The following is a 25,185-nucleotide window of genomic DNA, read 5'->3' as shown; positions in this document are numbered from 1 at the left end:
TGTGCATGTGAACGAGGCCTTAACCTGCACCTTAATCTTGCCTTACAAAAAACAGAATAGAAAGTGATTAAAATATTGCATGGATCAACAAATAGTACTATGAAAAAGTTCAACATCCTGCAAAAAAAAAGCCCTCTCACTGTTCTAAAAAGTTCTACAGTACATTATGTATGTACACAATGATGGCCATAAAAAATACAACTTGTCCAACAAAAAAATAGCCCTCATTTGGCTAGGTCGATGGAAAAATTAAAAAGTCATGGCCCCTGCAATGAGACAATGAAAAAAAAGGTACAAACATGCTTAGTAACTAAAGGGTTGAACTCTTTTATTCTTATTTGTACATTGCACAGATTTACCTCTTATTTTATTGTGAAATTCTGTAAAGTTATTATACCGGTTACATCAGATGTGGGTCTTGTGATGCAAATGTCTTTTGAATTTGTGAAAGACAATGATTTTTCGAAAAATACTGATTTCATACATACCGCCTATGAAACAAAATATTTCCAAAGTATTTTAATATTTCATACTTCATATATATGATAATGCAATATAATTTCAGGATATTTTAATATTTCATAAAACACCTCTTCATACTTTTAAAAGCTGTATATTTCAGTATTTTGTACAAAATGTGTAATATATCAATGAAAGTGAATAATAGGATATTCTCTTTTTATAATACTTTTTCCATATATCACTTCAAAAGCCTACATAATATTAATTGAATCTGTCCTTGCAACTAACACATTAAAATATCCTGCGTTATCCTGCACTATGGTTGCTTTCAGATGGCCGTAACGTAACTACATTCGCCGCTATGAAACGTAGTTCCGCTTGACAGAGGGAAAGTCATTGCCATTGGACAATCTCACCCAGAACTTGAGCTTATACATTGATGGGATCCTTAAACCTTTCATTACATTCCTTTGATCACAGGTGCGCGGTATGATGGATGTTCTACGGCTATTGGAAAGCATTATGGTAGACTGATTGGTGAGGCTGTGACCAATAAGAGGCAGCTCATTCAGCAGGTGGGGATTTTAAATCCCCGGCTGCTGAATACTACTCAGAGCAGTTCAGGAGAACTGCCGCCGGCCACGGCTGAACTCCGTCTGCCGGGACCAGGTGAGTATATATATATATTTTTTTTACACATTTCTGGATGAATTGCAGGGAAGAGCTTATATATTTAAGCCCTTCCCGACAATTCATCCCGCGCACGCCGGCAACCCATTGCTTTCAGTGGAACCTGCTGTATTGCCGGCTCCATTGAATTCAATGGGCAAACATCGTTCTTCTCTGCCACAGCTGTTACAGCTGTGGCAGAGGAGAATGATTTGTCTACTATATGTTCTCAATGGGGTCGGCGCTGCTGCCGCCGGCCCCATTGAGCGCATATAGAGAAGAGAACAGGAATCCCAGATCGCAGATAGGTGCGATTTCTGTTCTATAATTTATCAGACGAGTGCATAAAAAGCACTCATGTGTCCGATACCATTGCAAAGCAATGGTTTTATAAAATCGCCGGACGCATGCGCATGCGCAAATCGCGCGAAAAAACGCCCGTCTGACTGAGCCGTAAGGGACAATTCCTCCACCTCAGATGGAACTGTTCCGATGAAAGCACTTTTCAACAAGAGAGCATTAAGTTGAGTAATAGATTCCTTGACAGAGGTTACCCGCTGGATGTGATGAATAAGGCCTGGATGTGGTGCATAAGGCCTATCAGTTTGCATGTCGGCAAAACAGGTCAGAGCTCTTGATCCAACACTGTGAATTTTTGGGACCTTTGACACAGGAGTGAGTCAGGTTTGGAACATACTTAATCAGTATTGAAACATACTCTAAAATGACAATGACCTGAGGGAGGTTATTTCTGACATACCATTCATCACATTTTGGAGGGGGCATAATCTGAGAGATCATCTTGTCAAGAGTCATCTTCACTCGGTACCAACTAACAAAACATGGCTCCCTGCTTCTAGACCTTCTGGGACTTTTACATGGGCTAAGTGTGTAGCTTGTCCATTTATATTGAAAAGCAACACCTTTACGAGCTCCTCGACAAATCGGAATTATCAGAATCATGATTTTATTAATTGCCATACGCCTAACATTGTTTATATAGCGACATGTCCAAGCCCACGTAATTACATGGGTAAGACCACACAACAGTTCTGCAGGAGAATTATGGCACATCTAGAGAACATTAGGAGAAATGAGTCTACACCGCTGGCAGGTCATATGCATGGCGAGAATCGTGAACAACTGAAGTTTCAGGGAGTAGAGGTTTTGCGAACATCCAGTCGGAGGGGTAATACTGATCAATGCCTTCTTCAGAAAGAAGCCTCCTGGATTTATCGCCTTGATTCCTTATCTCCGAGAGGTTTAAATGAAACTCTGTCATTCAGCTGTTTTATTTAAAAAACTCAAATATATATGCAGACGCTTGTGACCATTTAATCTCCATATACTCTTGTAACTTTGTTTGCAATCCTGTTCCTCTCATGTTTAATGCCATTTCCTGTCACCTTTAAACTTATATCAGAAATGGTTAGCCTCCCCGCAGCCTTTAAGTATCTTTATATTTATGAGAATTTATAAATTCTGTGGCATTCTCCACATTTATTGTTGATATAAATCTGCACCTAGATTCCAGATGTAACTGTCATATCACTCATATCACTCATCTATTATCCTTAAATAAGCACCAGGTGGTTTGACGACTATTTTTGTGTCATGGACATTCTTCAATTTTCCATCTGAATTGTATATGCTATCGATGCATGACCTATATTTAGTTCTCTAAAGCTCCACCAGAACTCCTCAAACTTGCTGGTCACATAGTACTAGCAATGATCTCCTTATTGTAGATCAACTAGTGACAATGTTATGCATAAATACTATATTGCTCAGGTAATGATTTATTGTGCAAATAACGAGTCACTTATCCGTTATGCATAAAGAAGGGATGCTCCGTTAAGATGTACTTATTCACATCCTGAAATGTTGACCTCCTCTACCTATGAAGCAGGGCTGCATTGGATGTTAAATGCATCTCTGGTTCTTTCATCCTGGACCGTTAGCTAGTACAGAGTGGAGAGAGAAGCGATCATGTGACATGTCATGTGACATTTCTGGGCAACTCCCCTCTTTCCAGCCACCCAAGGAATTTGCTTGAGGGTATGTGCATGTCAACTATGACGCAGAATGCACAGGCTCACAGTGACGTCTGGACCTATGAGCAGGCGGATAATAAGGAGCAGGTATGTTATTAAATTTTATGCAATCGTGACCCGATGGTGACGATCCCTGAGTTTTGATGGATACAGTGGCACCCTCACTTTATGACTCTTCGATGTGGGCACTGGAGACAGATAAAGGCAGAATGTGCCATAGTTATGCTGTTTCAATGGGCTCGGCCTCTGCTGTTTGCGAAACACCCAGTGCTACATGATTGGTTAAGGAATACTTGATCCGCCCCCAGGGCAGGCTTAAGGATGCTATTTATTCTGGGCTACTTTAACAGAGTGCTATAACCTCCGGTCTACCATCAAGGCCAGAGGCTCTACCTCTATTAGGTCACATATTTCATCACTGACATCTAAGCTGATAGATTGGTGCTTACTACAGAAACTCTATATATATACAGTGTTCTCTAAACAGATAGAATGTGATTGTTCCCAACAAGAGAAACCACATAGTCTTGTAGATATGATACCTTTTAATGGCTAACAAAAATACATGATGTTATAGCGAGTTTGCGAACCTCTCGGGTTCTTCTTCAGGCTATAAGAGAATAGATCTGAAGGGGCATGAATATTTATACATACTTATGACACACATACTTATGACAAGGCACATACATGGATGTGATTGGTTTGCACTTAGAAGGAATTCTGCAACAGCAAACAAACTTTTTTTAACTAGGCACTGATAAGGGAGTGAAAGCGTTATGGTCCCTGAATTACTGTTAGGGAAGGGGGGCAGCAGGTCAGCAGTCTTATTTGTGCTATAGATGTCTCATATCTCCCATTCACCCATAATTCCTCGGGAATAATTTAGCCCTCTAATGAAAATTTCAAAAGTTGTTATAAATTTATATTCCCAAATTCTTCTATGGCTTTGTGACTTGAAACCACCCTTCAAAATCATAACTCTCATATCCCCTATGTCATGTCCATGGTTGGGAAAAGTGCTCAGCCACAGGTAATTCTGCCTTCCTCTGTTTAATTGTGTGGGGATGAGATCTCATTCTCGCTTTCAGTTTTTGTCGTGTTTCTCCAACATAAAGGGCCCCAACAGAACATTTACTGCACAGGATCAGATACACAACATCAAATGTGTAACATGTGAATGTCCCCGGGATCTTATAGTCCCGTTGTGTGTTGGGGATTTGTATCCTGTCTGTAGTCAGTACGTGTAGGCAGGTCTTGCAACTCCTTACATTGCAGGGATAAATTATTTTTTGTGTGTCAGAGGACAATGCACTCCTGATTATAAGGTTCCTCAAATTTGGAGGTTGCCTGTAACACAGAAGCAGAGGGTCCGGATAGTGATAATTGGTGGGCAACTAGCTCTCTAGGCAGGTATCTTACACCTTAAACTGGTTAATCCAGTTGCACGCTAAGGGATCTGGGACCGGCTGTAGAGGCACTCCTTCTGTCAGCCCGGGTTTCTGCTGAGACCGTTTCTATACCAGGTTAATTGCCTCTGGGAAGTCACATGTACAAAAGATGTATTAGATTGTCTTCATTTGTAATCGGCTACAATAAATCCTTGAGCCAGATCAGAAAAAGGTAGACTAGGGTCTGTCCCTACACTTATCTGAGTGAGCTACCTATCAGTCAATTCAATTGTCAATTTATGCAAGATTTGTTGTTTAAGACCTCAGTCACACGGGCGCATCGGCACCCGTACACTGGCGCCGATGCGCCCGTGTGACTGCAGGAAGGAGACGGACGTACCTGCAGATGGCCGTCTCTCTGCAGCGCTGGAGGAAAGAACACATGACCGGCAATGAAGCTGGTCACATGTTCTTTCCTCCGGCATTGCAGAGAGACGGTCGTCTTCAGGTACGGCCGTCTGCTGGTGTCAGTCACACGTGCGCATCGGCGCCGGTGTGCGGGTGCCGATGCGCCCGTGTGACTGAGGCCTAATAGTGTTACCGCAGTTGGTGATGCTAACTACAAGGTTCCTGATGAAATGTCTATATTTTGACATGGAAACGCGTTGAACCTTTTTCTCAGTTGAATCATCTTACATTCTTTAAGCAAGGACTTTTGGACTCTTGCTGTTAAACTTGCATTTTCAATTAGGAGGAACACATACATCATAAGTGTCTTGCTCCTTCTGATTTTTGACAGTGAATAGACGTGTGCTTGTATACAGCGTTGCTTCACGAAGCAGCTCTACCTTTATATTGGTCTAATTTCTGTAGTCTTCCAAATTACTATAAACAGAAATATTTTTTTCTAGGCAGGTTACAGACTGCTGTGGGGTTTTTTTTGCCCACTAAGCTCCACTCATCCAGAATCAGTTTAGGAAGTAAGCCAGATAGCATCTCTCTAGACTGAGGTCTGTTCTCATCCAAACAGCCCAGTGCTATCAGAGAGTTTGTGGGGTTTTTAGTGTTGTGTAAGGGTGGCTTCACACGAGCTTGTTTTTGTGCATGCATGCACGCGCACAAAAACACGCACCTATTAGATCCAATGCATTCCCTATGGTGTGTTTACTTGTCTGTGTTTTACAGGCATGCACCTGCAAAGATGGTACATGCATGCACCATAGGGAATTGCCCTTAATGGAGCTACGGCTGCTGCCGGCAGCTCCAATGAAGGCAACGGTCTGCCGGCACCCCGCAATGGTTTTTCAGGAAAGAGCTTTAAATATAAGCCCTTCCCTGAAAAACAACAATTTTAGTGTAAAAAAAAAATATAAAAATATACCTACCTGTCCGCCGCCGTGTCCCCCACCGGGATGAAGAACACATCTGCCGCATGAGGCAGATGTATTCTTCATCCCCGCGGGGGGGGGGGAAATTCTCCGCTGCACCTGCCACATCTGTAACAGATGTGGCAAAGTAATTCTAAATCCCCACGGGGATAAAGAACACATCTGTCACATCCGGCAGATATTTTCTTTATTCCCGCGGGGGAAAAGAATTTCCTGCTGCACCTGCCACATCTGTCACAGATGCGGCGAAGAAATTCTTCATCCCTGCAGGCAAAAAGCAAGGCAAAGTGGTGTTAAAAATTAAAAAAAACATATTCACCTTCCTTCAGCTGCCAAGGGCTCAGCCGCGTTCTCTCTGTGCTGTCCCTGGTTCTGCAATGCAGTTCTTTCAGTAGGCAGGGATTTAAAATCCCTGCCTGCTGAAAGAGCTGCTTCTGATTGGCTGAGGCGCTCAGCCAATCACAGGCAGTTCTCGTCTGTCATTCGTTCAGCGAGATCTGCCTGTGATTGGCTCAGGTGCTTAGCCAATCACAGACAGCTGCTTCTGATTGGCTGAGCACCTGCTCAAAGAACTGCATTGCAGAGTCGGGGACAGCGCAGAAAAGACGTGGCTGAGCCCCAGCAGCTGAAGGAAGGTTAGTATGTTTTTTTAAAATTTTTAAAACTACTTTGGCTTGTTTTTCAGGAAAGAGCATATACTTAAAGCCCTTGCCTTAAAAACAATTACAGGATGCCGGCAGCTTGGTCCTCTACCGCAGCTGTCTTCTGTGGCAGGATGTGGCAGGTGCAGCAGGGATTTTTTTTTCCCCGCGGGGATCAAGAAAACATCTGCTTAATGCGGCAGGTGTGTTCTTCATCCCCATTGGGGACACTGCTCCATTGAAGACAGTGCGTACCTGCATACACGCATGTTTTTGCGCGTACAGTGGTGCGCACCTATGTACGCACCTATGTATGTACACACACATGCTCGTGTGAAGCCACCCTAAGTTTGTTTGTGTCAGCCCTTCATTTTTATAATTGTCAAATAAAGATTTAATATTTTAGTTGTCTATTACTGTGAAGGGCTTATATAGTTGGTCATATAGACAGTGACTGCCTCAGTGAATAGTTACATAAGGGCTTGTTTTTTGTGGGAAAAGTTGTATATTTCAATTGAACCATTTATTATAGCTTATAATCTGCTGACAAACTTTTGATGTATTTTTTAAATGTACTTTTGTATATTGATGGGCAGAACCTATCTTTTCTCGGCCATGTTATTATTAACATGAAAGGAGCTAGTGAAAACAAAACCATTGAAATCCAATTGAAATCATTGGATTTGTTTTGTCCTGTCATTCGTTCGTGATTATCACAGCCACATAAGGGGAGAAATGCACGTTCATCTAAAACAGCCCTAAAGCTTATTTTGTATGAATGTGAAACCCAGGACTCTGATCAGAGTGTAGAAGGGAAAAGGGAAGGCAGTACAGAACTCTTTTTTATTCAGGATACGGACAATCTATATCACTATTTAACCTCCCCAATAGTTTAGGTCAAGCCATGTTCATTCTGAAGGAAAAGGACTTTACAATCTTGGACAAACAGAGCTTGTTCTAATCTAAATATCTGTAGCTCTGGTTCTATCAGCGATATAGACACGATTTTGGTGTCATTTTAAAGCTATGGTTCTTCGGCTTAAAATTACACAGACATGTCTATAACCCTTATATAATCAAAGTTTGCAGTTTAGTTAGGAATACTGAATTTACAGCAGTCATTTCTGTCATTATGTGTGCATGATAGAAGATTTGTGATTCTCCTGTATATCTACCTGTTCCCGGAGAGGGTTGCATGAATTTGTGTTCATGTTATCATTCTCTATCAATCAGTGAGTATATTTGCTCCCTGATTGTCTCATAAGAGCAGTGAAATGTTTAGGACTTGCTCATCTAATTATTCCTCCATGCCATTTATTTCCATAGATTCTGCAGTCATTGCTGACTATGACACTTAAACATTTTTACAGCAAAAAAGTAAAACTTTTTTCCCTACACAAGGCTTTAAATATTGAATAAATAAAAAGAACAAAAAATAACCAACCCATAATTGGTATCATCACATTCATAACAACTCATGCTATAAAATATTACATAATTTATCCAGAATGGAAAAATTCCACAAAAAAAAACTAAAATAGCCATTTTCATTTTTAAAAAAAGGCCTGCTACAGCTCTGTTAACTGAAAAATATAAATGCTCAGGTCCTAGTATATGGCGCCACAAAAAAGTCTTGTTGTTATAAAAAAAAATATTTATTTTGTGAAAAAGTGGTAAAACATAATAAAACCTCTATATATTTGATGCTGTCATAATTTTAGTGACCTGTAGAATAAAGGTAACTAATAATTATATGACTTTGTGAGCAGCATAAAAATGAATCGCAAAAAAAACTGTGGTGAAATACCTGTTTTTTCACCGCCCTGCAGCAAACAAAGTTAATAAAATCTATTCAATACATTATATGTAGCCAAAATTGGTTCCTATAAAAAACTAGAACTTGTCCTGCAAAATATCAAGTGTTATGTAGCTACATTGGCAAAAACAAATTAAAAAAGTTATGATCACTGGAACACGAAAGGGGATACAATGTACTGGCTTTTAAGGCTAAAATTAGTTGGCACTAAGGGGTTAAAATGCACTTAAAGAGTTCTACGCCAAATATATTTTTATGAGACTTAAATTCAAAATCTACAATAAAAAAGTGAAATTTTTGGAAAGTTTTTTTCCAATTTTAATGTGACTGTAGGTGGGTCAACTAACTGCTCATCAGGATGGCATTATGAAGCTCTTAGTTAGTCCAACAATGAAACACATTGCCTGTATCTTGAAAGCTAATATAGTTCTTTATTTACCATCATGGTTTCCTGTTACGCACCAAGCCGAGCTCTGAGTTTCACATTCATACATTGTGAAATGACAGTGAGTGCAGAGTGGAACTAGTAGCTGACAGCTATTACAGGTGTATAGAGTGCCATGCTAGTCACACTTGATACAGGTGAGCAGTATTGTTTTGGGGCTTGTATTATCTGCCAGCGGGTCAACACATGTTTTTGGTTTTGCATTATCAAAGCTTGTTTTGCACTGTCTAACAATATTGTGGTTAGGCTTATATAAGAAAAGCTGATAATAGACAAATTATCATAATAATAATAATAACTGGAAATGAGCAAACTTAATTTGCATGTCAGAGAAATGCTAGCTACACTCTAATAAACATTTCATCTCCTTAGAATAAAAAAATAACAATAGAATCCAACAAGAGATGAGCGAGCGTACTCACTAAGGCAAACTACTCGAGCGATTAGTGCCTTATGAGAGTACCTGCCCGCTCGTCTTTAAAGATTTGGCTGCCGGCGTGAGTGACAGGTGAGTTGCGGCGGTGAGCAGGGGGGAGCGGGGGGAGAGAGGGAGAGAAAGATCTCCCCCCTGTTCCTCCCCGCTCTCCCATGCCGGCAGCCGAATCTTTAGAGACGAGCGGGCAGGTACTCGAATAAGGCACTACTCGCTCGAGTAGTTTGCCTTATCGAGTATGCTCGCTCATCTCTAAATCCAACACATTCCAGGGAAGCAGGACAGTCACTGGTGAAATCCTACATAACTGATCAATTCATCTTAAGCTTCCTATTTTTTGTCAATTACAATTTACTCTCTGGATCCTTGAAATTCCAGATTATAAATATTAAATTGTTTTTAAACATTTTTTGTTGCTGGGCTGTATTAAACAAATGTTATGTTTATGACATTTCTTTCTAAGTGTTATGCTTGGTAAACATAAAGTTTTTTGCACTTCAGCAAAAATATATCAATAAACATTATTCAAATTTATACAACAGCACAACTACTGTATAGTTTTTTTGTGGGCCAAAATTCTAACAAAATGTTGCAGGGTAACATAAGTTTTTACTGCATATACAGTATAGACAATATTTCAGGTAAACAAATCAACCAACTATATGCCACAACTCTGGTTTTATTAGAGTTCTATGCAATTGCTAATAAAAATGGAAACATATCTGCAAAAAAAAAAAAAAATGCTGTGTAAATTCATTATATTTAAAAGAAAATATTTTTGAAAATATAAGTTTTTATTTTCTTTCTCCATTATTTTCTTAATGCTTTTCTCTTTTGCTCTTTTTACAGGAGCTAGACTATGAGACAAAATTCAGCTATACACTGCGAATAGAAGCTTCAAATAAACATGTGGACAATCGATTTCTCAGCGTTGGTCCATTTATGGATACAACAACAGTGAAAATTACTGTGGAAGATGTGGATGAACCTCCTGTATTCTCTCAAAAGTTATATACAATGGTGGAGTCTGAAGCAGCAAAAATAGGCAGCAGCATAGGAACAGTAACAGCTCACGACCCAGATTCTTCAAACAGCCCTGTGAGGTATGAATATTTGTGATTATTTTTCAATATTTTTCAATGCCAAAAAAGCAATCACTTGCAATGAATGACAATACTGCAGGGTCTGACCCTAATTTCTAAGCAATATCACGAGAGCAGGCAGCTTTATCACTGAAACAGACCACATTCAGCATATAAAAATGTTAATTAAGTTTCAGCTTCCATAAATGTTTTTGTAAATGTTCCTCCGGTGTGAATGTTCTCATTGTGACATTCATTCATCATATATGTATGCATTAAAATTCTTGTTAGTAGTTAACTCATCAGTCTTTCTGTGAGCAGGATACTTGTTTTCTTCTGACTAGAAAATGAAATGAGAATCATACTGAAAGGGAAGGTAACCATGACTTATTTAAAAAGATATGTAAGATACACTATATTCATATACTCATATGCAGTTCCCTAATATACTTTTATTAGCTGACTTGGCTGAAGCACAGCTTGAAGTTCCTGAGTGTAATGCAAAATCTGTAAAATTTACACATGCTATTATAATACTGGTGTTTTCTCATATTGCAGACGGGCATCTAGATAGTATCAGAACAAGTGTGCCGCTGTTAGGGCAAGTGTGCCACTGTTACCTCTTCATCCCACATAGCTGCAGTCCTGTTACTTAAAAGAGTTACAGCTAGGGGCTCAGAAAAGATACCAATTTAGGCTGAGTTCAGACTAGCATTTTTTTTAGCGTATCCCAGAAAATAAAACTGTACAAAGTAGTAGTCAAAAGAAAATAACCCAAAGGCATTTTTTTCCAGTTTTTTGGTGCATTCATTGTGGTAGGTGGGGTTACTTGCCTGTGGATCAGTGACCTCTCAGACCAGAATGGACACCACATGTGCATACAGATGCTCCAGAGACAGGATTTCACTTAAAATCTGGCACCTGCCAGTTTTATTCCACAGCACATAGCACACCATATACAGCATATCACACAATGCTCAGGGTTCATCACCTATAAGGTCACCATCACTAACCCCACTGGGCATCTAGAGGGCGTCCTCCTCCTTCAGACTAGCGACGGGCCCAGAACTGGTCCACACTGGACCTCAGGCTCCCAGTCCTAATGCAGCATCTCTCACCACCTCTCTGGCTAGAAGCCAGTACTCCTCTCCCCTTGATTGTGGTAGGAACTGCTCATCATGTCTCACCCATAGGCGTTTCCTTTCTGCAGGCAGCAGAATAGCTCTGTCTAACACCCTCTGTAGGCCATCCTGTACACTGCTCTCCTAGACCATCAAACAGATTCTTAAAAAAAAATGTTTTCCATTCATTTACAATTTTCAGCATTTAAACTAATCAGTTTTTTAAGCACTTTTGTCTTTTGTTGAGTGAAGTAACTCACATTCTGAGAGGAACAAGCACTACACAACCTTGGTCAGGGTATTTAATTATAAGTTTGGAGTAGGATGACAGCAAAAAGAAAAAATGTCCCTGCACTGCAGATCCTGTGGTTAAATTTTAGGTCAGCAAGAGGGGAGGAGTGAATCTTTCTACAGTGCCAAGACAGCAGGTGTGGACCCACTGTGCCACAAACTGATTTGACTTTGGGTAGCACCTTCAATCCCCTGGTATTTACTCTTTAATCTCACCAAATGGGATATGGTCTTCGGTGCAGGAACTACCAGGTCATCACCCCAGTCTCCGTGTTGTGGCAGTTGACATAATCTGATCAGCATAACCATAGCATGGAACGGAAGAAGCAGGCAGAGACGTAGTTGTGGAAGACAGGTCAGGGTAGGTGGAATTCTTGAATAATAATATAACAGATAAAGGGTAATGGCAGGCAACCAACAGAGATAGCATGGTCCAAAAACAAGTCAAGATCAGGAGAGGAGAAGATAGGAAAGTTGAGTAGAACAAGCAGACTATTCACATGATGTAGTTTAAGGTCAACTGTAAATCAGAGAATATCTTCAATAAAGAATGACTTCCACCTCCACATCAAAGACAGATTTGCCAGACCTCATGTCAGATTTTAGTTTGCAACTCTCATATCCCTTTCTTCACTGTAAAATCAAACGGATAAAGTGCAATAACGCTTTATGAAACAGGGGAGTAAAAGACAAGTCATTTTATTTTACTCATAAAGAACTATTTCAAAAAAGCTTGTATAAAAGTTTAAAAAGATATCAGTTATCCATCAACCTCAGCCCTACTAGGATATTGTTTACTCAGCTTCTTCTGGGAAATGCCTCTTTCACCCATGAAAGGGTTTTATAGTGTCCAGAGTAAATGTTTCAAATTAAAAGCAGTCATCAAAATATCTCAAAATATACATAAATTGAACATAAAAACTGCTACATAAAAGAACATAGCAGCAGTCCTATCTTTATTCACTTTTAGGCCACTTGCCCATGGGCTACAAAATCTCGCTACAAAACACATCTTTGTGAAGCCCATGGTTTCCAATAACATAGTAACATAGTATGTAAGGCCGAATGAAGACATTGTCCATCTAGTCCAGCCTGTCTATCCTACTGTGTTGATCCAGAGAAAGGCAAAAAACCCCAAGGCCAGAAGCCAATTAGCCCTTTTGGGGGAAAAATTCCTTCCCGACTCCCTAATGGCAATCAGACTGTTCCCTGGATCAACCCCTAATAGTTCCTACCTGCCTATATACCAGGATTGACACTTAACCTAATATTTATATCCTGTAATGTCCTTCTCCAAAAAGACATCAAGTCCCCTTTTAAACTCCTCTATGGATTTTGCCATCACCACTTCCTCCGGTAGAGAGTTCCACAGTCTAACTGCTCTTACAGTAAAGAACCCCTTTCTGTGTTGGTGATGAAACCTACTTTCCTCTAATCGTAGCGGATGTCCTCTTGTTACCGTCGTGGTCCTGGGTGTAAACAGATCGCGGGAGAGATCCATGTGTTGTCCCCTCATGTACTTATACATGGTTATTTGGTCGCCTCTTAACCTTCTTTTTTCTAAAGTAAATTGTCCCAATATTGATAACCTCTCGGGGTATTCCAGTCCCGTCATTCCATGTATTAGTTTAGTTGCCCTTCTTTGAACCCCCTCAAGCACTGTGACATCTTTCCTGAGCACCGGTGTCCAGAATTGTACGCAGTATTCCATGTGAGGTCTGACAAGTGCCTTATATAATGGAAGGATAATGTTCTCGTCCTTCGCCAATCGGTTCTTTCACCTGAGCAATATTTTGTAGCCTTAAAGAACCCATTGGAAACCATGGGCTTCACATACATGTGTTTTGTAGTGATGATTTTGTAGGAAGATTTTGTAGCACGTGTGAAAGAGACTTTAACCCCATACAATCATGGGCTTTTTTTTCCCCCAAAGTCATTAATATGCAGAGTTAGTTTTAGCTCCCTAATTTGCAGCACTATGGGTGTTTATTCCTAAATTCTCATGGCCAGATACATGACTCTCATGCACCACCCATTCATTGCTACCACCAAAACCATATTTGTAAGGTCTTCACAGTCACCTGAGCCAAAGGAACGAATAAATTACAACTTTGCTCAGACTTTCAGTAGCCACACAGTCATTGACTAAAGGCCCATTTACACATAATGATTATCACTTAAAATTCATTCAAGCAACTAAAAATGAGCAATAATCATTACATGTTAAAGCTGGCATTGTGCAGTTTTCACTTTAACAATGATTTTAAGGTGAACTTAAAATCCATTGTTCAGCTAGTGAAAAATAAAGCATCTCTCAACAGACCACATGCTGTTATCCTCACGGGATTTGGCAGATAACATTGTAATCTGCCAGCAGCAGCAAAGAGAACAATACAGCTGTGTGCACAGCTGGGTATGTGAATAATCACATGCTGGGCTCTGCAAAAAGCTCCTGCAGGCCCCTTTACATGCAAATGAAGATGATAAACTGTTACTTTAATGGCCATTAACACATTATGCAAAAAGATTGCTAAAACTTTTAATCTTTCAGTCATTTGAAATATTATCTTTGCATGTAAATGGGCCTTAAGCTGTATAAATCCACTTTTATTATCAGACATTAAAATGCAGCCACTTTTTGTTATTGTAATGAGAATAGCAAAAGGGAAAAGCGATAGTTTCACTCCCAACAGCAGAATGGGAATGTCAATTAGAATATGGGATGCCTGGACATAGGTGAAAACTCTACTCAATGTCTTCTCCTTTAAGAAATGGAATAGCTAGTTTGTATAGTTGAATAATCTTACTTATTCTTGCTTTAGTGGTTACATTTTTTCTTTAGCAATTTTATTTTTCACATTACAATATTATCAGTAGCAAAATTCAAGGATGGAATATCTGAAAATAAACCACCATTAGAAAAAATGAAACCTTATCAATAGACGCTTAATAGCATTGTAGACATTGTTCATGCCTTAACATTTAGGTCACAATCTATGTTTCAGGCTCAAAACTTTAATTTTTGCCTCATTGATCATGTGCTCATGGAGAAAATTAAATTATTTCTCATTGCAAAAGGTTTCTATCTCCCCACAAAATGGCAGACACATTGACATGTGAAATTGAGAAAGGCATCAACTGTGCAAATGTTCTACATAGTGTGAAATCACCATATATTATCTTTTACCTTTACAGTTTGACACAGCACAAGAACTGACAGCATAATGAACAAAGGAATTAGCAGAGAAATTGATTATATTGAATTTAAATATCCATTAGAGGTTACTGTGTTATTGTGTATAAACGTATTTTTCAAGTAGAAGTTCAATTTAGAATGTCTACTCCTTAATATTATATTCAGGTATTTACCGCAGCACATCAGATACAAGTATGATAAAGTAATGCCATATTTTGGAAATAGAAGTGAAATACATTGGATACACAATTTATGTAAAAACTACTTCTACCATTATGACTTTCACTGTAATGACTCCTAAGGGTTCAGCCAGATGGACGTTTTTTATATGCGTGTAAAAATCGCGTGACCACGTCCATTGACACCCGTATGTTCTATCTTTTGTAGATGTGAATTTTATGCGCATGTAAAAATCAAACGTGACCACTACCATTGAAAAGCATTGGTTCTATATAGATGCGAATAGCAAACGCAAAAAACATGCGCAGCAAAAAACGCCGATCTGACTGAGCCCTAAAACTTCACGTTTATTAAATATAGATAAAATCAAAAGGCTCCAAAACAAACAAAGATATATCAAAATGACATATCAAGGCTGGAGGCTTTGTTAGGTCCTCTGTTTGTTATGTTATGTTGTTTTGTTTGATGCACTGTTACGTGCCTGTTGCTACTTGGTGCTCTAGCTACTGCAGCATATAGATTGAGATAATGAGGCTAGCCAGGAATAGCTGAATGAAAGAGTCGGAGTCACGTGAGAGGTCAGTGCCGCGCTGGTCCCTGCAGGGGCTTGGGTCGGGTCCCGCTGGCAGCGGGATCCGACCCGGTCTTCTGCAGGCGGCCTAACACCTGTTTGTTTAGAGATAGTCAAACAGTGTACACACAGACAATTAGATGTGCACTTTCTAGGTTCAGTAAAGTTGAGGTTCCTGATGAGTTGCTAATACGACAGAAACGCGTTGAACCAGTTAATGAACCAACTAAGTAGTGTGAACCAGAATTAAAACAATTCATGAAAAAACGTAGTATCCAGGGAAAGGTACCTCAGAATTTCAGTACCAGCCCCCAGGATTAAGGAGAAAAAATTGTGTCTAGACCTGTGCAAACCTAGAGACAGTTACCTATTTTCAGGAATAATCTGTCTCAGAAAAAGGGGTACCCGTATAGTGATTCTTGATACTTATCAGAATCCAGAACCCCATGCATGCGAACAGGTCCAGATTTGCATGTTTTTATCCTATTGGGACATGCTTGTGTACTAGAAACAGTGCTATACTACACCTCTATATAAGTGAAACACTATGCAGCTAAATGTTTACAGCTATATGTACCTAGGGTTTATAGTGCTGTATTTGTGGTAGACCCTCTAGAATATTGGGGACGAAAGGAGTGATCAACTTTGTTCCTGCTAGATGATTATAGGGACAAGTGATCCCCCTGACTGAACACATAACGATAGACAATTGAGTATGAATTCTGTGAACAGTACATCATTGGTGATCCAGAACTATAAAAGCAGTGTAGGCGTGGTGTGAAATATACATACAATACTGATATGTGATTTTGATATATGTTTGTTTGTTTTGGAGCCTTTTGATTTAATCTATAATTAATAAAAGTGAAGTTTTAGGAGTCACTACAATGAAAGTTAAATTCAAATTATGTTGATTCCTCTGCCCCAGTGACACATCCTACCATTATGTAGTCATTTATGATAAAGATGTTACTATGTTAGACAGCTGACATTTGCACAATCATCCTAAAGCCCCAGTAACAGTTGTTCAACCACTTAGATGCCATGGTCAATACTGACTGTAACATCTAAGTTGTTAGTTAAAAGACCATTGCATCGACCCCATCGATTACCCCATGATGTTATTATCTGGTGCCGATTGGCTGCCATGGCAGCTCAGGGTCTAGTAAAGGTTCAAAGGGATGTGTTGTATTGATGCCTGAATCCTCCTTTTCCCATTTTTTTCCATAATAAAGTATAAGCAAAAAAAAAAAAGGTAATTGGTATTTGCAACTCTGTAAAAGTTCTATCAATTTAAATATTTCACTATTTACCCCACACAGTGAATGCCATAAAAAAGTCATATGTACCTTAAAATGTTATCAGCAAAACCTGCCGCTCACCTCCCAAAAATCAAGTCCTCTCACAGCCTGGTTGACATAGAAATGAAAAATTATGGTTCTCCATAATATGACAACAGAAAGAAATCTTAAAAAAAGGTCTTAAAAGTAGTAAAACATAAACTCTATATGAATTTGATTTGGGCACAATTGTACTAACCTGCAGAATAAAGCAAACCTTTTCACTTTTACTACACCATGAGCACCGTAAAGATAAAGCCTAAAAAAACAAAGGCCAGAGGCTAAATTGCGTTTTTACACCATATTTACAAAATGTTTAGGTTTTATTACTTTATATGGCCCATTAAATGGTGCTATTAAAAATACGACTTGACTTACAAACAGACATGTCGACGAAAAAATAAAAAAAGTTATGGCTCTTTGAAGGTAGGAATTAAAAGAAAAAAGTGATATATTCTTGATCTTTAAGGCGTTAATTATGACTTTAATTCTGCTGTAGGTTTTATATGCTCTATATGCTTTATTGTGATCTATGTACTAACATCTAAAGACAAATGTATCTGTATGTGTTAAAAGAGTGGAGAAGATTAAGTCAAAAGCAGCTCTTGGAACAGAAAAGAGGAACCATTCTTTACACGGTTACATAAAGTAAATCTGACAATAAGGCTGAAAATGGGATCATTCAAAGATACATGTACAAGTTTAAAGTTTAATTACCGACGGATTATAAACAAGGAGCCATAGCAGAATAACATGTTCTATGCATATCTATTGAATGTCCATTTGGATAGAGCTTGATAAAGAACAAAATGTGCTCTTTTTGATGAATATGTGAGGGACTGAAGTAGACTGTGAAATTGTAGAAATGACAGCTGTGAATTTTCCATTAAAGGCTGTTGTCACAAATAATCTTTTTTTTCGTAAATTCATATTTGAATATTCAAAATAGAAAACAAATGTCGCCTTTTTGTTCCTTCACCTCAAAATAGATACTCAATTGATCGTAATACCGACCTGGAGAGATATTTTAACATTGATGCCAACAGCGGACTTATTACCATAGCTAAACCATTGGATAGAGAGACCAATGCTGTTCACAACATAACAGTTCTGGCAATTGAGAGCCGTAAGTAAATGTATTATTTATTGATTGATTCACATATGCAGAAAATTTGCCGTAAAAAATGATTACTGTGATTTCCAAACATTATTAGATTAAAGTAGTAGAACCCATGCAGAACAACATATTAGTTGAACCGATGGTACAAGGGTATTAGCTGGCTGAAATTAAACTATGCAATGTGAAGTGATAGGAAATGGCTAATGCATGTCATTTCTTTGGAAAAACCTATACTTGACCCCTTTCACTTCATTTTCTAAGACCCTAGTTTAGGAGAAATATGTGTAAATCCTATTTTCCTTATGACAGGTCTGAGGCAACTTGTTAAAACAAACTGAGATTTTTTTGCACTTGCACTGCCTCTACTTAAGGTGTCTGATAGCCTCCTATAAACAGAATGCAGAGCTCCCTGCCATAGATTTTAAGTGCGATCCATCTGGAACAATATAACAGAACTGCATTTTCACTTGTTTATTCCTTTACTGATACCTTCTAGTACTAAAAATTGATCTGAACTCAAATGCACAACCTGAGATATTACCAGTTATTTTAAAGGTGTTATTTTGACTTGGCGCTGCTTTTTGCTGCCACACAGATCTGCTAATTGTTGTAAAATTTGTTTATATTTTTTGTACTGCTAAAAGTATTCATACATGTTCAATAAAAAAAGACTGGCCATTTTTCTTAAGAAGCAGAATATACAGGGTTTCGATTTTTAACCATTTAGAATATTGATCCAGTGGTTTATCCAATTGCCTTTTCATTTAGAAGGTCAGGAAGGAATTAGTCCACTCTCAGCGACTATGGTTTCCAAGGGATTTAGTGTTGTTTTCTTTCTTTATTTCCTTCCTTTAGATCAGCACTAATTTTTATATGCATGAAAGTTTGAACTTGTTTTTTCACCCTATTATGTAAATGTATAAGTAATATCATTGTAAAATGAATTAAAAATAATAAAGATTGATCTATAGTAAATTTGAGCTCTAGTTATATATCATGATTAGGGATGAGTGAGTATACTCGCTAAGGCACTACTCGCTCGAGTAATGTGCCTTAGCCGAGTATCTTCCCGCTCGTCCCTAAAGATTTGGGGGCCGGCGTGGGGAGCTGCGGGGGAGAGCAGGGAGGAACGGAGGGGAGATCTCTCTCTCCCTCTCTGCCGCCCGCTTTCCCCTGCTCCCCGCCGCAACTCACCTGTCAGTCGCGGCGGCCCCTGAATCTTTAGGGACGAGAAGGGAGGTACTCATCTAAGGCACATTACTCGAGCGAGTAGTGCCTTAGCGAGTATACACGCTCATTCCTAATTATGATATAGTATGATAATAAAATAAAATGCAAAGACAAGCAAACACATTAGCAACACTTACCTTGATAGCCTTCACTTCCTTCATCCTATTTGGTGCCATACCACATGATTTCCATATATAGTGCTTGTAGATATAAAATGTGTGGGCAAAATTATTTGTGGCTCATGTTTCTTGTGACTTTCCTTTGTTCGTTATTCATTGTGGTATTTAAGGAGATCCATGGCCAGGATCACAGTTATCTCTGCTCCAGGCCATTGCTGCAGAGTGTTAGCTGTAATACACAGCTGACACCTGCTGGATAAGGAGCAGAGTTAACTCCTGGGCCAGCTCCATATACTCCCTGTGCGCATCCATTGTAAATATTGGCCAGAAGTTGAATTCCCCGAGATTCAAAAATTTGTTTCTAAATTTGATACCTAACAACATTGTTTAAGGAATTGTCTAGTTTATCTTTAAGTACCCTGACTTCCTTTATTGGGGATTGTATTAATTTAACAAGAGCGGGTCTGAGCTGGAACCTGTCCATGGTAGGACATAGACTGTTCATCTTCTAGAATGTGAGCCCATTAATTTCAATGAGAACAATACGATGCTTTATTTCCTCACAGTTTATAACTAATAGTTGGTAGTCTAAACAGCATTCTATACTGTGATTGGCTTATTTTCGGGGGGCTCTTCAAATAAAAAGAAATTGATCTAAGGGTTCAAACAATATTACATGTAGATTTGATTAACTAAGCTAAGCTAGGCTTGCTTTAGCATAAGGGTATTCAACCTTTAGCCTGGAAGCCAAATGCGACCAGCCATGGCATTCTGTGAGGCCAAACCATCAAGACACAGAAATGCTTATCTGTGTGCGCCTGTTAACATGTACATTCCGTGTCAGAGAACAGTGGTATACGTACAACTCAAGAGCAGGAACGGCCAAGTCATAATGCAGCACATATAGCCATTTCTCAGCCCCTCCTTTCTCTGGAAAATAGGGTCCATTGACTTGTTTGGCACTTTAAAAAGGAGTATATGAGTTAGAGGTGGCTGTTTATGCATGCTCTCTTCATTGTAGTTTATGGGAACTGCTTGGTTCTTAACAAAACATCCATAATCTACAATGAAAAGAGCTTCATACATAGTCTCCTACTCTCTCGAATGCTGTTTGTGGGGGAATTGGCCCTATTATCCAAATAGGTTGACATCCTGGCAGTAGAAATGTGATCTCTCAGATTACTATGGCCCATACTTCTGATGCTATAAATGTCTCAGATGGTAATATCTAGAGATGAGCGAGCATACTCGTCCGAGCTTGATGCTCGTTCGAGTATTAGGGTGCTCGAGATGCTCGTTACTCGAGACGAGCACCACGCGGTACTCGTCTCGATTAAACGAGCACTGACCATTGAATTCAATGGAGCCGGCAATACAGCCGGCTCCATTGAAAGCAATGGCCTGCCGGCGAGCGCTGGATGAATTGTCGGGAAGGGCTTAAATATATAAGCCCTTCCCTGCAATTCATCCAGAAATGTGTAAAAAAAAAAATATATATACTCACCTTGTCCCGGCAGAACGATGTTAGCCCATTGAATTCAATGGAGCCGGCAATACAGCCGGCTCCATTAAAAGCAATGGGCTGCCGGTGATCGCGGGATGAATTGTCAGGAAGGGGTTAAATATATAAGCCCTTCCCTGCAATTCATCCAGAAATGTGTAAAAATAAAAAATATATATATACTTACCTGGTCCTGGCAGACGGAGTTCAGCGCGGCCAGCGGCAGTCCTCCTGAACTGCTCTGAACAGCTGTGAGTAGTATTCAGCAGCCGGGGATTTAAAATCCCCGCCTGCTGAATGAGCTGCCTCTAATTGGTCACAGCCTGACCAATCAGAGGCAGATTCCACTCACACACCCATTCATGAATTTATGAATGGGTGTGTGACTGCTGCCTCTGATTGGCTCAGCGGGACCAATCAGATGAGAGGCAGCAGTCACTCACCCATTCATAAATTCATATATGGGTGTGTGAGTGGAATCTAGGTGGGCTCCCACTTCATCCCTGTTTTCAAAATGGCCAATTAATCTTACAAGGAGCCAGTTTGTAGAGCATAGTAAGAAGTGTGCTACAATGCTCCCAGCCTAGATAAGAGCGGCATTTCCGGCCTCTAGATGCCTGCAGGAGTTCTAATATGAACAAATCTGTATTAGTTTAGAAGTGCAGAGCAGTAGAACTAGAGCCTGCCAGCTAGGGAGATGTAATGCATGAGTTATAAGCCAGATGGCCAGAATTCATTTTGTATTGGGATATGATTTGCTTTCTGTGAAGAGAAAAAATAAAACTGGGTGAAGCCAGTTTAAACAAGAAACCTGTGTTGGAATGAATTTCCTTCTTGTGCCAACCATCTTACCCAAGAAATGGCAACCACATGAACTAACTCAGCCTCAGGTTGTCACTTTATGGTGGAGAATACGGGCACAAGAATGGCACATGAAGTTTGCTGTGATGAAATGTGAAAGGCCATAAGACCAATATGTAAAACTGTGTTCTCTGCTGTTTTAAGAACTTGTCTTCAAGAAGAGAGAAAATGGGACTATATTTGCACCTATTAAAAAGATTGTGATTTTGATGCTTACCAACAAATATTATAACATGGCTTAGCTCTGCTCTAGAAAACGAAGCACTGCAGGCATAGAAGAAGTAGTTAAGTAGCTGATCTTGGCCACCATTTACTTAAAAACAGGCTCATACTTGACAGATGAAGGAACTCCATAAGCAGGTGAAGCTAACTTGTCCCCATATCTTCACAATAGCTAGATAGACATATAGCCATAGCATTAAAAGTACCTGCCCAGTTTTGTGTAAATACTCCTCATGCATCTAAAACTGCTTTGATCTGTTGGGACATGGACTCACCATGACCTTAACAACAACCTGTCATGCTGCAAAGTTAGCTCTGTAGCCATGGCTTGCTGCTATCGACACTTTTATTTTTTATACTCGATTCACCCAAACGAGCTCTTCTGTAGTCCATCTCCCAACACTGAGAATCTGTCTAGTGGACAGTCCGAACCATTCACTGTCATTGGTTTATGGACTTGACTGACAGTCTAACGTCACCCATTGACAGTAAGGGTGAGGACAGCCCACTTGACAGATTCACAACATTGGGAGCTGGACCTCAGAATAGCCTGTTCAGGCAAAAAAAGTTAAGTATGAAAAAGGGGTGATAGAGTCAGAGGGGTCACAGCTGTAGAGCCAAACAGCCAGACTTACTAACCTTACAGTATCTCAGATGCTTTAAAAAAAAAAAAACATACTTGAAAATGAAATCTCAGCAATGCCTGCAATAAAGAGCTTTAGGAAATATAGGAATAGGAGAATGCACACTAAAGGCTGATTTTCTCTTACACTCTGCAATTCACTGTCACACATTGTGTAACAGCTTTCAGAGTTTCAGGTCACAAGTGTAATTAGAATGGTTATACCAGAAATATTGTAACTGTAGAGATAAGTATATAGGACTGAGCAGATGGCTAAAGACACTGCTATACAGAAACAACCCATCAGACATATGTAGGTTGTATATGCAGGCCTAAGCTAGAAATATAAAAATAGTTTATGCTAATTAACATTACAAGTCATGATTTTTAAACCAAAAATATGCTTTTCACTTTTCTTAATGAATGCTAGATATGTTGCTGTATTTTTAAATTAAGCTTGTTTACTATAAAGAAATACATGTATAAGACAATAGTTACATTAAGCAAAATAATTCAAAACGTTAGCAAATGTCTTATAAATTTTCTAATGATAAATTGTTTTTCTAATTTTACACAGAAAATCCTGCACAAATTGGAAAAGGCTATGTCGCCATTAGCATTCTAGATATCAATGATAATGCACCTGAATTTGCTATGGAATATGAGACCAATGTTTGTGAAAATGCACCACCAGGGCAAGTAAGTCAATTGACATTTTTGGCTGGAAATTGAAGTTCATCAGCTATAACTGTAGGCATGTGGTATATGCATGGGAGATTTTACAAAGAGAAATAACAGGAAATCAGATATCAAGTATTTGAGATATACAGTTGCAACAAAAATTATTCAAGCCCCCATTTCAGATTAGCTTTATTTGTCAAATTTACAATCTTTCATCTGTTTAAAAAAACAACAATCAAAATGTTAAAAAAGCAATCAATCAATAACAATTCAAGTAGCTCAACACAACAAATGTAGTAAGTAGTTTCAAAATGTAAAATCCAAAAAAATAGAATCTTTCAGAAGAGCACACATTTAAAAATCAGGTGTTATCTCAAGGACACCTGATGTTACTTACCAAAACTTCATTACTTGCATCAGGTGTGCTTGAGAGAAAACACATCAAATGCCTGGACTGAATAGGGCTTGATTGTGATGTTTGATGGCATGTTAGAAATATGGAAATAAGTCGAAAAAATGATCCAAGAAGTTAAGGGAAGAGGTCATTGTCTTGCACAAACAAAAAAGGTATACAAAAAGATAGTAAAGACACTGAATGTTTTTTTTTTTTAGAAATATACTTAGTTTGCAAGCTTCTGAATTAAAAAGAGTGGCTATGCTGATCAGAAAATTTTGACATAGACCTTTATATAGAACTCTTTGTGGCTGTCTTCAGCGGCCAAGAGGAGCCAAAAAGACAAAGGGTACATATAATGTATTGTAAAACTTTTATTAATTTTTTTAAGGCAGGAAGAGAAAGCACATCAATTCTGCCATTGTTTACTTTTTATTTTTTTGCAGCACTCATCATGCAGCATAAATGACATGATACATTATTTTCTGCAGGTCGGTACTATTACAATGATACCAAAATTATTATTATTTTTACAGGTTTTTTAACTTTTGCACAATAAACTCCTTTTTTTTAAATAGATTTGTTTACGTTGTTGCATTTAAACTACCATAACTTTTTGTATTCTTTCATGGATGGAGTTCTATGATAGTTTGTTTTTTGTGTGACAAGCTGTAGTTTTTAGTAGTACCATTTTGCAGTACATATGGCTTTTGGATCACTTTTATTTTAGAGGCACAATAAACAAAATAAGCAGTTTTTAGGGGGTTTGTTTTAATGTTTTTGCTGGGCAGGATAAATAGTGTGTTCAATTTATTGAACACACTATTTCTCATCATGTCATTATGGTCATTATGGATACAATGATGTCAAGTATGTGGGACTTTTTTTTATACAAACAGGAAAGTTTTTATTTTCTTTTTTACTTGTTTTATGTCTCTGTAGGGGACTTGAACCATAAAAGCTATGATGATACTTTGCAGTACTTCTGTACAGCAATGCCTTATCGCTTCTAATAGCAATCATAGACCATGGCAGACCTGGACACCAGTGTATGGCATCTGGTTGCCATGGCAACCCATCAGCTCTCCGCAATTACCTCACAGCCAGCCGATGATGTCACAGAAGGAGCATGCTCTCTTTGTGAGCCCTTTACATGTCGTAATGTACATCGATTGCGGCATTGATTACGGCACCTAGGGGGTTAAATACTCTTATTAATCCTTGCTGTTGCAGTGGAATGCTGGTTAACAGTCATAGCTGGCTCATGCTTGACAAAGACCTGTTGCACCAGGTCGAAACGTTGCAGCTTTTTTATGTATTGACCGGGGAATAAAGAAGAGGACTCTTTGTGTATTAAT

The 25,185-nt window shown here is 39.0% G+C and overlaps 1 protein-coding gene across 2 annotated transcripts in view; it reads left to right on the top strand.

The window, feature by feature from the left end:
• The window catches only part of LOC136578793 (cadherin-7), a 257,678-nt gene that overhangs the window by 187,003 nt on the left and 45,490 nt on the right, over positions 1-25,185 (top strand). For both annotated transcript variants that reach the window (XM_066578961.1, XM_066578962.1), the window contains 3 exons: positions 10,146-10,399; positions 18,067-18,203; positions 23,330-23,451. In XM_066578961.1, the coding sequence (XP_066435058.1) occupies positions 10,146-10,399; positions 18,067-18,203; positions 23,330-23,451 (513 nt within the window). The remainder of the gene's footprint in view (positions 1-10,145; positions 10,400-18,066; positions 18,204-23,329; positions 23,452-25,185) is intronic.

This window comes from Eleutherodactylus coqui, chromosome 9, assembly GCF_035609145.1.
Source record: "Eleutherodactylus coqui strain aEleCoq1 chromosome 9, aEleCoq1.hap1, whole genome shotgun sequence".
Lineage (NCBI taxonomy): Eukaryota > Metazoa > Chordata > Amphibia > Anura > Eleutherodactylidae > Eleutherodactylus > Eleutherodactylus coqui.
Note: the sequence above shows the minus strand (reverse complement) of the source record. Positions and strands in the feature narration are given on the sequence as shown.